Source organism: Babylonia areolata, chromosome 2 (assembly GCF_041734735.1).
Source record: "Babylonia areolata isolate BAREFJ2019XMU chromosome 2, ASM4173473v1, whole genome shotgun sequence".
Classification (NCBI taxonomy): domain Eukaryota; kingdom Metazoa; phylum Mollusca; class Gastropoda; order Neogastropoda; family Buccinidae; genus Babylonia; species Babylonia areolata.
Window position 1 is genome coordinate 9,823,346 of NC_134877.1, and position 17,072 is coordinate 9,840,417.

The 17,072-nt window shown below is 43.7% G+C and overlaps 1 protein-coding gene across 1 annotated transcript in view; it reads right to left on the reverse strand.

Annotated features, from left to right (window-relative positions):
- Positions 1–1,393: 1,393 nt before the first annotated feature.
- The window catches only part of LOC143297375 (plexin domain-containing protein 1-like), a 170,522-nt gene continuing 154,843 nt past the window's right edge, over positions 1,394–17,072 (reverse strand). Inside the window, exons 11-13 of the mRNA XM_076609687.1 lie at positions 4,876–4,912; positions 3,351–3,472; positions 1,394–1,530 (exon numbers count right to left, since the gene is read on the reverse strand). Coding sequence (XP_076465802.1) covers positions 1,432–1,530; positions 3,351–3,472; positions 4,876–4,912 — 258 coding nt within the window. The 3' untranslated portion in view covers positions 1,394–1,431. The remainder of the gene's footprint in view (positions 1,531–3,350; positions 3,473–4,875; positions 4,913–17,072) is intronic.

The window sequence follows — 17,072 nt, forward strand, 5'->3', positions numbered from 1 at the left end:
CATTCATGCATGCATGCATGCATGTGTGCGTGTACGTGTGTACGTGTGTGTGTATGTGTGTGTGTGTGCGTGTGCGTGTGTGCATATATGTATGTGTGTGAACTCATGTTTAGAATGGCAATAATTGTGAAAAATTTCTTGTATTCCATTTCAAAGAGACAAGGGGAATTTTAATTCTTCAATCCACAGTTTTGGTGCAGTGATTTTTCCCAAAGATTCGCAATTTCAGCCCTTGCCATGATGTAGTCATGGCTCCGATGTAAAACACAACCACAGCAATAGCTCTGTACCATTCTTCTGTAGGCCACCTCCAGCTTGGCATTTTATTATCTGTTGGGCAGACTGAGAGGTCAGTTCAGAACTGAAAATTTTACACAAAAAAGGAAGAAAATAAAAAAAGAAGAAGAAAAACAAGAACTGAATATTCTATATGTTAGTGCCAACATATCAGGTGAAAACTTCACTGGGGCATAAAAATATAATTGATGCACGTGAGGTGTCTACTCAAATGAAGCTAAGTGATGAAAATGTATTAAGATAAAGAAAGCTGTTGAACAGGGCCAGAGAACTGTGTCAACTTACCCGAGGAGACAACTTAAGTGGGAACAACTGTATATACTTTTGTATGCACATATGTATCCATTTATCTACATTAGTAAGTACAAATATATGTGAGAAACAAGAAGTTCTGACTTAAACGCACTAAAATGAAAGATAAATTCATTGTCATTAATGAACAAAATCTCTTGCCTAAAATGTAAACAATGCAAACTATTTGGGCAAGAATCGTCAGTAAAACCAAACACATGAACTGGACTAATTTATAGCAATAGAAAACCTGTAATAATGTCAAGCACACATGACTGACTATTATCGGTTATGACTCAGGTTTTTTGTTTGTTTGTTTGTTTGTTTTTCTGCTTGTCTTGTTTTCTTCATATTTTCACCTTTTCCATGCATTTTAAACTGGACTTCTGATGATGTGTACCCTTAGTCAATCATGCATGCCAATAATATCACCAAAACGTCAACAACACACCCATCATTATTTTTCCTTGAAATAAAACGTTCCTTCAATCCCAGTATACCACAACATGAAGCAAACAGAGAGAGAGAGAGAGAGAGAGAGAGAGAGAGAGAGAGAGAGAGAGAGAGAGAGGCAGACAGGCAGACAGACAAAGAGAATATAAAAAAGGAGAAGACACAGACATAGAAATCAATACAGGCAGACTGATGAACAAGAACAGTAAGAGACATGGAGATATGTTCTCAACCCTGGAAATTAAAAAAGACCAAAAAAAGAGAAGAAAATCAGAAAACAGACAAGACACAACCCAACACTGAAGAAGCGCAGACAGCAGAAGGTATTGAGCGACGATGGGAGCCAACTGGTGGGAACTGTAACATCTCCATCTCCTCCCTGTCCTGGACTCATGCTTCAGACTCCACAGCGTACTTGGTCCCAGCAGGCGTATTCTTTTTCCAGAATTTCATGTTGGCCAGTTTGGCCTTCATCTGACTAGGCCGGTGCTGTGAACAGTTTACATGTCATTGGTTCAATTATTTTTAACAAGCAGATCAATGCATGTGTTTTCAAACAGGGAACATGCATTCACACACATACCTGTCTGCGGTATAAGCAAGACAACAACAAATTCATGACTATTCTCAATTTCACCCAACAAATGTTTTAAGAGAGATTCTAAGTTGACTTTGCCAGTTATCAGATTTTAACTGAAGTAAAAGTAGATAATATAATTCTTACGACCAAGCAATCTTCAGTTGGTAAAAAAAAAGCAAACCCAAATAAATCACAACAAACAAAACAAAACAAATAAAACAGAATAGATAATACAGAACTAAATGTAGTTTTATAAACTCAAATTCCTTGATACATGCTGTCTGTGAATCTATGTCTGGGACCCGTTCTGTTCATTCTGTACACTGCTCCTCTTTCTGATGTCATTTCTGGTCATTCTGTTCTTCACCACTCTTTTGCTGATGATACTCAGCTACAAAAGTCTGCAGAACCTAATCAAACAGACCGTCTGATTCAGTCATTGCAAGATAACATTCTTGATGTTAAATCCTGGATGATATTCAACAAACTAAAGTTAAAATATGATAAAACTGAAGCTATGATAATTTCCTCTTTAAGAATGTCCACATCTGTTTCTTTCCCTGCCTCTACTGTGGTTGGTGATGCCACAGATCAATTTTCAGTTTTCGAAATCAGCAAGGAATCTTGGAGTCATTCTTGACTTAAACCTCATTATGCATGAGCACAGTCAATATTGTGAACTTCGTCAGATTAACTCCATCTATCAGTACCTTTCTGTTGAAACTACAAAAAACTCTTATTTTTGCTTTTGTGCTGTAACAAATTCACCACTGTAATTCTCTTCTCACAGGCTGTCCACATAATCTTTTACGGCGAATTAAAAAACTTCAAAACAATGATGCCCATCTGACTCTCAGAGTCCCATACACTGATCACATTTTCCACCCTCTCAATACTCTACACAGGCTCCATTGAAGCGAGAATTAAATACAAAGTTGCATGTCTCTGCTATTCTGCTTTCAACTCCACATGACCTACTGTCTTCCTGACCTTATCAGTGTTTACACTCCCAGCTTCCTTCTTCTCCAGCACCACCTATGTCAACTCACTTTGGATGCATGAAGAATGAGAGAGGGAGAGTGGAGGTGGGTGGGTAGGGAGGGGTGCTGAGAAAGAGTGGTCATGAATGGTTCATGCAATTTGTAACTTTTTCTTTCATGTTTCTTTCATGTAAAGTACTCTGAGCTCTTAGAGATAACAGGCACCATATAAATGTACATCATTATTATCATCATTATTTTCATTTGCATGTTGAGGCACATTATTTATGTGTCAAGGGGCTATGGCAACAGTGACAGGCTATATGCCTACCTAACAAGACAAATTAGTTTTAGTGCACTGGAACTGAAAGTAGGCATCAAATCACAAGTTTGTTTGTACTCTCATCCCTGAAATGTCATGATAATGTCATGAGGATCTCATAACATGTTAAAGTGGGAGAGAAAAAATTGTCCCAGTATGATCCACCACTATGAACAAGGCTTGACATAAAGAGACAATTCTGTGAAGAGGCACTGTTTGTTGGAAAGATATAAGAGACAGACAGAGCTGGAGAAACCAAGACTCAAAGGACAGCTTTACAACTTCTGTGCCTAAAACACAGGATAATTTATTGTCCAGTTTGCAGTGCAGTTTCAAACCTACCCCCAGCCCCACCCCCCCAAACAAAACTCAAGAATAGGTGCAAACAAAGCAGATGTGACATGCCTCACAGTATCTGACTGCTTACCTCCATGAGCCAAATGCCGGAGGCTGAGGTGGGGTGGGTGTACGCATAGAACATCCACACAGCCACAGTACCCAGCAGGACAACTAACACTAACACCACCGCCACCACAACTGCCACCTGGCCTGCACATATATTCCAATCATACTATGACACATCAACAACAAAACAAACATAAGTACAGACCAACCAACAGTGGCGACATGGGCAGCATCTTAGACCAATTACCGAGCTGTGTCAAAGCCTAAATCTTAATTTCCTGGTCAAGACAAGGTTTTGTCCTTTCTTTTTTTCAAAACTGATATGCACATGCTTTTCTATCCATGCTATCTGTGTACCAGCAGTGCACAATGGGGGCAAAATAATTTGTTTATGGTTCAGCACAGTCTCTTCCTTTTTCAAGTTCACATTTTTACCAGTAATGTTTGCCTCTGATTTAACCCTGAAATGTATATTTTTTGTTTGACACTGGGCTTTTGTAGACTGAAAACTACAAGAATGTGATTGCTGCCTTGATGTGGAAGCATTTCTGCACTCATTCCTGTTCTGAATTTTGATGTTACAAGAGTGATGTCAGTGATACTGTTATTTGTATTTTCTTTCCTTTTTTTTTATCACAACAGATTCCTCTGTGTGAAATTTGGGTTGCTCTCCCCAGGGAGAGCGTGTCGCTATACAACAGTACCACCCATTTTTTTGGTATTTTTTCCTGCGTGCAGTTTTATTTGTTTTTCCTATCGAAGTGGATTTTTCAACAGAATTTTGCTAGGAACAACCCTTTTGTTGCTGTGGGTTCTTTTACGTGCGCTAAGTGCATGCTGCACACGGGACCTCAGTTTATCGTCTCATCCGAATGACTAGCATCCAGACCACCACTCAAGGTCTAGTGGAGGGGGAGAAAATATCGGTGGCTGAGCTGTGATTCGAACCAGCGCGCTAAGATTCTCTCGCTTCCTAGGCAGACGCGTTACCTCTAGGCCATCACTCCACACTCGCTACTACTGTCTCTTTGTTGTTTTTTCCAGTGTTTTAGGAGTTGTGGTTGCTAACAAACTGAGAATTTCTCCTTTCATTTATTCAAGGGAGAGTCCTTGTGGGTTATTATTTTGCTTGTCCAACTGTATTCAATTCTGATTGGTAACATACTTGAAAAACACACTGGTTTGTAGGAATTCTGACACAAAGAGAATGTCTTACAAGTTTTCAGTTTACTTCTGGAACTAAAGGCATAAACATTTTCCCACGTGAAGATAATATTTATGAGAAAGATGGCTGGAAAATAAATATAGCAGCATATGTGGTGTGTGTGTGTGTGTGTGTGTGTGTGTGTGTTTGTTCTTTTGTTTAATATCTGTCCACAACTGTGATTTTAGATGGGAGAACACATGTGTGCATGCATACATGTATGAAATCATACACATACACATATGTGCCTTTGCATGTAAACATACATTCATTCATCCACATTTTTGTGTTGTTTTCTGGTGAACATCATAAAACTGAAAAGCAATTTTAAAAAACATCTTACCCTTGTTGTCTGTCTTACACGACCCATCACTTGCTTTCTGTTGAAAAGAAAACATCATCCTTCATATATCATACTGTAATAAAAACTGCAAATACAATATTACTACCATGAAAGAAAAAAGAGAGAGACAGAGGCAAAGAGAAACAGAGAAAAAGATTCAATCAGTCACACAGGCAGACAGGCAGAAAAACAGACAAGATGACACAGACTGATATAGACAGGAAGGGTTGAAAATCCCATTCTAAAATGAAAATATGTACACCACATGCATGTACGTGCGTACTCATGCATGAGTTCACACACACACACACACACACACTCACATATACACACATACATACACATGTACAAGCAATGGAAACCAGAAAATAATGCACATCTAAACAAAATTTAATCTGAATGAACCTGCTGTAATGATACAGAATCATGCAAAGCTTTCATTAAAAAAGTGAAATATCACAAATGAGCATTTTATCTAACCACCATACACACACACACACACACACACACACACACAGGCACACACACACAAATGGATGGCTAGGAGCAGGAGGTTGCGCATGCGCCAGAGGTGGCAGTTACTGCCGAGGGCTCTGTTGTTTTTCTTTCTTTTTATTAATTAATGTTAGTTCAGTTCCCTTAGAAACATCCCGGAGTCTTCCTTATTCACCTCAGCACCTAAGGTAAAATATTTTTGTTGTTGTTAACCTCTCCCCTCTTTCGAGAAATTATCGCCGTTCCATTGCTCACCGACCAAACACAGAACATAAACGAACATGGCGGCGCCGGCGACATGGTGAGCTTCAAAACAAAACGCTTTCTTGATACAGCCAACCCCATGCATTGGAAATACTGCTACCTACGACACCTAGTAGCTTTTTGTATTGCTCTGTTGTGTGTCCTCATGGCGAGCCACGCCTCAAGTCAAGCTGCAGCTTCATCTGCTGCCCCGTCAGAACTTGACGAATTAGCAGACGTCACAGAACACTATCCGTGTGGTACCTGTGATCGATCGGTCACTTGGGACACTCTGAGTGATGCTTGTGAAACATGCAGACAGTGGTTTCACCTTGAATGCCAGAACATCAGTACACGAGAATACGACACTCTAAGAGAAAGTAACATCACATGGCACTGTGTTGTATGTGCCAACTACAGCTCCATTGCTTTTGATCTGCACGGGCTCAGCTCTAACCACTCCAGCCAATCAGGTCAGTTCCTTGACCTAAATCTTGACAGTGCCTTTCATCCACTACACTTGTCCACTCCAACACGCATCAGCTAACAAGATAAACATCCAAGACACCCGCTGGAGAAGGAGTATTTATTGTTGTCTCTGAAGACCTCACCTCCTCGGAAGTCCCGGAACTGTCTACACAGTGCAAAATATTGTGGGCGAAGATCAAGCTGCATAGTGTGCTCCTTCTACCATCCGCACACAGGAAATACAGACAGCTTGAATGCATTCAGTGAATCAGGTCATCATGCCTCACTCACCAAAAATTCCATCATCGTGGTAGGTGGAGACTTCAATCTACCTGGATGGCACTGGCCGTCAAAATCCCGAAGGAAAGGAGCTCCATGCCCCAGCATCCACTGCAAGTTCATGGAGGATGTAAATGACCTGGGCTGGGAACAGATAGTGCAGGAACCCACTAGAGGAGAAAATTTCCTTGACCTATTCCTGACAAACCACCCAAACCTGGTCCCACGCACTGAGGCACTCCCTGGACTTGGCGACCATGATGCAACATACATAGAACTCCAGATTTACTCTCCAATCAACGCCAGCCACAGAGACTGATCCCAATCTATACAGTATCTAGTAAAGGACACTTGAAAGAGGCAGCCCAACATCTGAATGACCATTTTGTGCCCACTTTCACTGAAGACAGCAGCACTGAAGAGATCTGGACTGAGCTGTGCCAGGGTATGAAAAATGCCCTCACTGAACATGTCCCACACAAATTTACAAATAGTAAACAAAGCCGTCCATGTATCTATAGTGTGGCAATCAAGCTGATCCGAAGGAGAGACTGACTACACAAGTGGTGGAAGAAATCTGGTGATGAAGAGGTGCACAAGCGATTCAAGACTCTCAAGCGGCTTTCTTAAAGTCCCAAGAACTAATTTAAAATGTGCAGGGAAAAGGTCTTTTATGGCTCAAGTACCCCAAATTTGGAATTCTTTGCCATCATCCCTCAGAAATGCTCCTGGTCTCCAGACCTTCAAGTCAGATCTGAAAACGCACCTTTTCCGCAAACATTTCTGTACTCAGCATGATGGATAGTCCAAAGCCTGTTCACCACATGGAGTTTTATGCTAGAGATATTTATATTCACATAATCCTGTTTTAGTGCAATCGATATATTTAATGTGTCTGGGCGCGCGTGCATGTGTGTGTGTGTGTGCGCGCGCGCGAGTGTGAGTGTGCGTGCACATGTATGTGTGTGTCTAAAAAATGTGTGTTTTTAAGGAATGTATTTCTTTTTAATCTAAGCATTATTTACTTGATAGTTTTCTTGTTTGGTGGATCATGCTTTTTTATTCATTCTGTGAACACATTGGATTGAGCTGTTGTAATGTTTTATGCTATGTTTATATCTGGCTCGATGATGTAAGGCACTTTGAGCAGCATTAGTACTGGATATCGCGCCACAGAAAAGTTATGAATTATTATTATTATTATTGTCCAGAAACGCCTGCGCCGTCTATACTGGAGGTATATAGAAGACCTCATCACAGATACCCCAGGCCAAACCGCACCGAAAAAGAAGTTCTGGAGCTTTATCAAAGCAAGAAGGACTGAAGGCTCTGGTGTCTCTACTCTCAAAGATGCAGGAATGCTTATCACTGACCCAAAGGAACAAGCTCAAGTCCTGAACAAACAGTTCCAGTCTGTCTTCAGCTGCAAGGAAGACATCACAGCTGATGACTTCAACCAACGATGTCCCTTACCACCTGAACTACCCCACATGCAGCGACATCAACATCACAGAGGAAGGAGCAAGAAAGCTGCTTCTCAGACTGAACCCAACAAAGCCTGTAGACCTGATGGCAACACAACCAGACTCCTAAAGACAGTTGGTGAGGAGATTGCTCCAGCCTTCACCAAGGTTTTCAGTAAAAAAGACTGTGTATTCATGTATTTGCACAAACAGTTGCTATTGATCTCAAATAAAACACATCTTTTCAAACCTAATGCTGAATATGTGAATGTGTATGAAAATTTTGAAAAGCAATAAAAGTATTACCTTCACATTGTTAAGAGGGAGAAAAAAAAGATGGGGAATGAGGGAATAGAAAGAGCTTAGGTGGCAAGGAACAAGACAGACACAATGACAGTATGTGAGAGACACTGAGGCTGAGAGACAGAAAGGAGAGAGAGAAAAAAAAGTGACAGGAAAAGCTCAAGACAGTTTGGTGGGTGATGAGCTTTTAAACATTGACAAATCTATGTCACAGAGTGAGAGAAAACTGTTTGAGATTATACACATCAGTATCTCAAGGAGGCATCACTGCGTTCGGTCAAATCCATATACGCTACACCACATCTGCCAAGCAGATGCCTGACCAGCAGCGTAACCCAACGCACTTCATCAGGCCTTGACATCAATGATTAGTCTGTTGAAAGCAACAATAAATCTTTTCTGCACATGTTTTGATGTCCTCCACATCAATGATTAGTTTGCTGAACAGTGACAATGCTGTGTTATAAAGTGAGAAAGGGTTTACCCACTTTGTGACACTTCACATCAATGCAGATGGTGCAGACAACAGGTAACTAGCAGAGTGAACAGTACAGTTTGGGAGATGAACGCAAAAATGCATGGCTGGTACACTCAGAATCAAAGGAAACTGCTTGATATCCTATTCCTTACCCACACAACAAGTTCAGTTTTCAATTTTGAAAGACAAAAATCCATTCCATCTAATTTTTTTGACACAGTATCTAAAGTGGGTCCATGAAGATTTTCATTTTGCTTTTTACTTAATCTGTTCACTGCCGGGGAACGTAACTGCTGCAGGGCCTCAAATAAACACACATACACACACACGTTTCTGATCAAAACAATCAAAGCACAGTTTATCCACAAGAGGAAAATGCATCCTGAACAATCCAGGGATGAAAGCAAGAAAGTTAGTGCATACTAACGATGACCAACTTAGAACACTAGTCACAGGATCCAAATTTATTTCACAAAATGAATTCACAGGATGAATGGTAGTTGCTGCCACTATGCTTTCAAAGAAAAGTTATCTGGAAACATCATCACTGATGGAACAATTATATGACATCTCTGTATAGTTGACTGCTGCCACCATATCAAGATAAAGCATACCACACACAGGTTAAATGCTGAAAACAGTTATCAATTAACGTACACTTGAACATCGTTTACAAATGCCACGCAGGCTATTAGCTGACCAGGAAGTACATCTAACTTGTGTGTGATGTGCTTTATCATAACAATGAAGAGATTAAACAGGCGATATTGCTGGCCCTGTTTTGTTTTGACCACTGTCTGTGATGTCACAGCCCTCTGTGATTGTCAAAATGAGATTTCATGGCAGCAGACAAAATCTGCTTTTTTGTGCTAAATATGACTGAAGTGAGTGTATCATGCATTTTTTGTGATTATAAATGTTTGATTTCACATTTCAAAGCAATTTTGCATGACCCCGCAAAGTTTAAAATTGTTTTTGGGACCTTTAAGACTATAGTTTTGAATTTTCTCTCTGAGAACCTTTGGACTATTTCCATAGCGCAAATTGTAACAATAAACACACAAGTCAGAATCAGATTTTGATGCATTATCATTGGTGTGCCGTGAAAATCTGTTAGACCAACCTGATGACATCAAAGAAGCTTTCTACAAGGAGCTCAGCCGCACCATTTCAGCAATAGACAGAAAGGACAGGCTGATCATCCTTGGGGATTTCAATGCCCGCGTCAGTGTGGACTTTTCCTCGTGGCCAAATGTCCTAGGACAGCACGGCACTGGCAAATGCAACTCCAACGGACTGCTTTTGCTCTCGCTTTGCGTGCAGCATCACCAACACCCTCTTCCACCAAGCGAACAAGTACAAGAACACATGGATGCACCCCTGCTCCAAGCAGTGGCACATGCTGGACTATGTGATTGTCCGGCAGAGGGACAGAGGTGATGTTTCCATTTCACGCTGCATGAGAGGAGCAGTCTGTTGGTCGGACCATTGCTTGGTACGCAGCTTGCACGCAAGCTCCAACCAGCCAGGCAGAAACCTCCTAGGAAGCTGAACATCCACCGCCTCCCTACCACCAAGGACTTGCTGCTGCAGCAGCAAATCCAAGCAGCTCTCCAAGAAATTCCTGTGTCGACTGATGTAGAAGAGGTATGGAGCACCTTTAGAGATGCTGTGTACACAGCAGCAGCTGACACACTCGGCTTTGTACAGAGGAGCCACAAAGACTGGTTTGACAAGAACAACTCTGGAATCTCCAAGCTCCTGAACACACTGCATATATGGCATCAGGATCACATTTCCGATAAAGAGTGCCAGATGAAGAAGAACCAGTACTTGCAAACCAAGTAACTCATACAGAAGAGGCTGCGTGAGATGAAGAACACCTGGTGGGAGAGAAATTCAGAAGAGTTTCAGTCTGCTGCTGATGCTCACGACATGAAGACCTTTCATGATGGTCTCCGAGCTTTGTATGGGCTGAGAGTCACAGGATCAACCCCTGTCCGAGCCTTGGACCAGACCACCCTCCTGACAGACAAGAAAGACACCTTGCCCGTTGGGCAGAGCACTTAAACACCCTCCTGAACAGGGACTCGTCTGTATCTGACAAGGTAATTGCAGCCCTCCCACAGCTACTAGTCAATGACTCGCTAGCTGCCCCTCCCACCAAGGCCGAGACCCGGAAGGCCCTGAAGCTGACAATGTCAGGAAAAGCACCAGAAGCGGCATCTGCAAGTATGGAGGCGAGGTGGTGACAGACAAGCTGACTGCCCTGCTCCAGTCTATCTGGGAGAGAGGGGAGGTCCCCCAGGATTTCAAGGATGCTTCAATTGTCCACATTTACAAACGGAAGGGAGACAAAACATCCTGCGATAACCACCGTGGAATCTCTCTCCTCTGCATCACTGGCAAGATCTTTGCCCGCATCATACTGAGCAGACTGGTTGACCATGTCTCCAACACAGTCATTCCTGAAGCACAGTGCGGCTTCCGCTTAGGCAGGGGAACATGTGACATGGTGTTTGCCGTACGCCAGATGCAAGAGAAGTGCCGTGAGCAGAACAAGGAGCTGGTCTTTGTAGACCCAAGGCCTTCGAAATGGTGAACCGCCGTGGTCTGTAGAAGATCCTCTTAAAATTTTGCTGCCCAGAGAGCCTAATCCAGCTGATTGCGTCATTCCTCGATGGCATGCAGGCGAGAGTACAGGAAAATACTGACATGTCGGATCCGTTCCCTGTGGTAAATGGAGTGAAGCAGGGCTGCATCCTGGTACCTATGCTGTTCTCAGTTCTCTTCTCTGCCATGCTGATTGATGCCTTCCAAGACTGTGACCGGGGCATCTACATTCAGTTTGGCACAGATGGCAAACTTTTCAACTTGCAGCGACTCCACGCTAGGTCCAAGGTGTTGGAGGCACTGTTGAGAGAGTTCCTCTTCGCTGATGACTGTGCGCTTGCTGCACACACCCATGAGGACATGCAGTTCACTATGGACAGGTTCTCAACCTCCTGCAGGCACTTTGGACTCACCATCAGCCTCAGCAAGACCAAGTCCATGTACCAACCAGCTAGCTCACAGAACGCCAGTGCCTCCCCCCCCCACCTGCAGTCAAAATCGATGACACAGAGATCAAGTCAGTTGACAAGTTTTGCTACCTGGCCAGCACCCCATACAGAAAAGAAACCCTTGATGCAGAAGTGACGCTGCACATCGCCAAGGCCAGCTCCGCCTTTGGCAGACTCAACAACAGGCTGTGGAACAACAAAGGCATCAGCCTCAGCACCAAAATCAAAACCTACAGAGTTGTTGTGCTGACCACCTTCTTGTACTGCTGTGAAACATGGACGACGTATTGCCGTCACATTCAACAACTTGAGCAGTTTCTTCGGAGATGCCTATGAAAGATCTTTGGCACAAAGTGGCAAGACGGGGTCTCCAATCTCCAGGTCCGAGAGAGGAGTGGCCTACCCAGCATCGAAAGCTTGCTGATCCAGTACCAGCTATGCTGGACAGGACACAGCTGAAGGATGGCCACTGCGAACTTGGAAGACCCTGCAAGCGCTTCAAGGACACCTTGGAGACAAACCTCAAAGCCTGTGACTAGACATCGCTTCCTGGGAAACTGATGCCCTTGACCGCTCTCGCTGGAGGATGCTGTACTCTAGTGGCATAAAGACGTTTGAAAACAAGAGAACGCTGGCTGTTAAGGAGAAGCGTGAGCAAAGGAAGCAGGGCTCAACTTCTGGAGACGTTTCCCTTGCAACACCTGTGGGAAGTGCTGCACATCCAGAATCGGCCTCTTCTCCCATTGAGGACACACACCGACAGATGAGCCTGCCTGCCTACTCATCCGTCGGTCCGATGGGAGACTCCATCATGACTGAAATGAGTGTATATGGTATCATGCAATTTTTTGTGATTATAAATTATGTTTGATTTCACATTTCAAAGCAATTTTGCATGACCCTGCAAAGTTTAAAATTGATTTTGGAACCTTTAAGACTTTAGTTTTGAATTTTCTCTCTGAGAACCTTTGGACTATTTCCACAGTGCAAATTGTAACAATAAACACACAAGTCAGAATCAGATGTTGATGCATTACCATTGGTGTGAAAATCTGTTAGGATGTGAGGCAAAATTGTTAAACATGTACACTGAAGTAAAAGAGACAGTTCTACAAATGTGGCACTACTGGTCACAGGCACAAATGTGCTGGTGTACACTGCAAAAACAACCAAGTGATCATGATGTCCACGACAGCAAAGCAGTTGATTTCCAGACTCAGCAGGCCAGAGAGCAGTCATATGCACAGAATCAGATAGCAGCACAGTGCATACCACAGGTACATGAAAGTAAAGAAAAAACTCAGTCTTTACCCCACAGTCCTCTTGAGCAGAGTGAGTGGCCACACTGGTTTGCACTGGCACAGTTTCACTGGTTGTGTGATGCAGTGTGTTCTGTGTGAACATGGCTGTGGATGTGGTCATGGTGGGTGTGAGGGTGGCTGTGGCAGAGTGGGACCAAGCTGTGGAACTGTTGGTGGTTGTAGAGGACCTAGGGGTGGTGTCCCTGATAGGATGTGCCGTTGTAGGGTGCTGTGTATTGCTTGTGCTTGTGTCCTTGGTTTTTACTGTGACTGGCATGGTGGAAGTGGTGGTTCCAGTGGTGGCAGTACTGAGAGAGTAGGAACTGGAAGGTGTGGTTGTTGCTGCAGTGAAAAGGGCTGACACTGGTGTGGCACTGGAGGAGTTGCAATGAGGGCTGCTGTCAGAGGCCTGTTGTCACAATGGAGGAAAGGACACCTACATTACCACACATCACCAGCACAACGCCACAAACTGGTTTTCTTTTGAACAGAACATCTAGCACACATCTCACTTCAGATAATGTGGTTATGTCAAGCAGTCTGTCTGACACACACACTGTTCTATACAAAATGCCCAAATACCATAAAAAATATTTTTGGTCACCACATATAAAAAATCTTCCATTCACTTTTCTTTAGTTTGGACTGGCAACATAGCAGTGAACAGTAAGAATCAACACTCCATGTGATGAAAAGTAATGGAACAGTGTTTTCTGGTTTCGTTTTATTTTGATTGTTTTTGTGTGTTTTTTCAAAACCAGCTGTTTGAGACATTTAGGTATTTGCCACTGCTGATGTTAAGAAAACAGATCCCAATGAAACAATGTCTAGTTCTTCCATTTGATTGGAACGTGTCTGTATGTGGTCTGATGGCCTTGAGGTAATGCGTCCGCCTAGGAAGCGAGAGAATCTGAGCGCGCTGGTTCGAATCACGGCTCAGATGGCAATATTTTCTCCCCCTCCACTAGACCTTGAGTGGTGGTCTGGACACTAGTCATTCAGATGAGATGAAAAACTGAGGTCCTGTGTGCAGCATGCACTTAGCGCGCGTAAAAGAACCCACGGCAACAAAAGGGTTGTTCTTGGCAAAATTCTGTAGAAAAATCCACTTCGATAGGAAAAAGAAATTAAACTGCAAGCAGGAAAAATACAAAACAATGGGTGGCACTGTAGTGTAGCAACGCACTCTCCCTGGGGAGAACAGCCCAAATTTCACACAGAGAAATCTGTTGTGATAAAAAGAAATACAAATACAAATATATGACTATGAGGTTTGCACAACTGCTGTAAGGATAAATAATATTTTTGAATTATTGTGCAACCTATCACTTAACCACATAGATGATTAAACTTTCTGTTTCATTTCAGGTATTGCACTTTATTGCATTTCTCCTTCAAAGACACTTTTTTTTGCTGCTTGCCCGTCATCTGCACTGTTTCAGAAGCATTACTTCCATGCCACTCATTCCGTGTCCCCCATACATGGCCACACCCAGTTTTGTCTATTGCAGTCTCAGCATTGGCAGATCACAAGAAACCATTGATGTTCAGTCACATGGAGACCACACATCAGAGGAGGCCCTGCACTGCTGCAGAGTCACTTTGGTGGTGTTCAGTAGTGCCTGTTCTGAATTAATGTACCTAAGACACCACCAACTATGACCTCCTACTGAGGGCAATAGTGGTTCACTTGTGGAGCCAGACTGAACGAGCATCTACCCCAGAGTAAAATGAAATGAAATGAAATTATGGTGCTTAGAGCCTCGCCGACCACTAAGGCCATCTCAAGGCTATCACCGCGTTAATAACTACTACAAGGATAAAACAACAACAACAACAAACAGTTAAAACGAGTCACCACTTCAAACTTTCACCTCCAAAGATTAAAAAAAAAATTCCATAGTTTAAAACCTTCAAATCTGGTTAAAAATGTTCACTTCTTTTAAGAAGTCCATCAGCGCCCACGGAGGGACATCACGAAACAAAGTCTTCAAAGAAACCGCCGTGTAATGTCTGTGCCTAACGTCATGCAGATCCCAACAGTCAAGGAGCACGTGTTTCACGGTGAGAGGCTCATCACAGGGAATACATCGAGGGGCCTCTTCCCCCTTCAACAAGTAAGAATGAGTTAAAAAAAAAAAGTGTGCCCCACACGCAGTCTGCACAGCACAGACTCCTCCTTTCTGTTCTTCACCCCCAAAGGGAGAGTCTCTTTTAGGTCTGGACGGATCTGGAAGAGCTTGTTGTCCGTCTGGGTGTTCCACTCCTCTTGCCAAAGATCCTTAACATAAGTGTTCACCTTCCGCTTCATGTCTGTGTATGGTACAAAGGATCTGGATAATTCTTTCTTTACAGCGTTCCTGGCCAGCAGGTCCGCCCTTTCGTTACCACGAATGCCAACATGTCCGGGAACCCAGGCCAACACAACCTCGTATCCTTTCTTCGTTGCGAGAGTAAAAGCTTCATAAAATTCCAGCAGTTTGGGATGAGTGATATTCCTGCAGGCGATTCCTCCAGGGCTGACAAGGAGTCGAAAAAGATCATGAATCTCTTTTGTTTCGAAGAGAGAACCATTTTTACCGCTAGAACCAGTGCGGTCAGTTCCGCAGTGTACACGGAGCTGTCAGACAGGATGTGTTCCGTTGAGGGCCGGTCAGGAAAGGCGGGACAGAATGCAGATGCAGCGACTCCGTCCTCTGACCTGGAACCGTCAGTGAAGATTCTTTGAAAAGTGGGGAATTTGTGGCAGAGTTCCGAAAAGTAAGTTCTGTAGGCCAGAGAACTGGTGGAGTCTTTACGGTACGAGGCCAGATCGAATCGGACCTCAGGTGTTCTAAAGGTCCACGGAGGGCTGTCGGGGGGAACTTGGAGAAATCTGAGATGCCACCGACATCCAGATCGGCATTTTCTAAGTGCGACTGAATGCGGAGTCCAAGAGGAGGGATACAGTTTGGGTTGTCTTTAAATTTCTTATCGAAAGGGTTATTGAATACAGCGTCGTAAGCATGGTTTGTAGGTTCAGAAAACAATTTCAAATAATAATTTAGGGTCAGCTTCAGTCTGCGGTTGGAGAGAGGCGGTTCCCCCGCCTCTGCGTACAGGCTGTGCACAGGGGTGGTGCGGAACGCACCTAAGCTGAGACGGAGCCCTTGGTGGTGTATAGGGTCCAACAGTTTCAGGTAAGATGGTCTGGCCGAGCCGTATACTACACTTCCGTAATCCAGTTTGGACCGGACCAGAGCTCTGTAGAGGTGCAAGAGAGTTCTCTTATCAGCACCCCAGCCCGTGTGTGCTACAACTCGCATGATGTTCAGGGCTTTTTGGCAAGATATTTTCAGCTGTTTGATATGGCTGAGGAAGTTTAGCTTCTGATCAAAGACGACCCCTAAAAATTTGGCTTCCTTGACCGCCGGGATGGTGGATTTTCCCAGACGGATTTCAGGGTCCAGGTAGAACTGGCGAAAGTTATGAAAATGAATACATTCAGTTTTGGAGGACGAAAAGGTGAAGCCATTCTCCCCTGCCCAACACTGGATTTTGTTGACGCAGAGCTGAAGCTGTTGCTGGATGCTGGCATACGTGCTGCCAGTTGCATACAAGGCGAAATCGTCCACGAACAGCGAGCTGTCCGATCCATTCTGAACGGATTGAACGATGTGATTAATTTTGATGCTGAAGAGAGCTGGCGACAGAATGCTCCCTTGAGGGACACCCAGCTCCTGCTCGTGAATGTCGGACAGAGTGGTGCCGACCCTCACCTGGAATCGTCTGTCTTGCAAAAAGTTGTGGATGAACTGGGGCAGGTGTCCTCGGAAGCCGAGCTTGTGCAGGTCTGAGAGGATTCCAAATTTCCAGGTGGTATCGTAAGCTTTCTCTAAGTCAAAAAGTATGGCCACCACATGCTGTCTATTTACAAAGGCATTTCTTACAGTGGTTTCCAGACGAACCAGATGGTCAACGGTAGAACGATGCTTGCGGAAACCGCACTGTTCTTTCGCCAGAAGGTCGTCGGTCTCTAGTTTCCACATCAGTCTACCGTTGACCATCTTCTCCATCAGTTTGCAGATGCAGCTGGTCAGTGCTATTGGGCGGCAGTTGGAGGGGT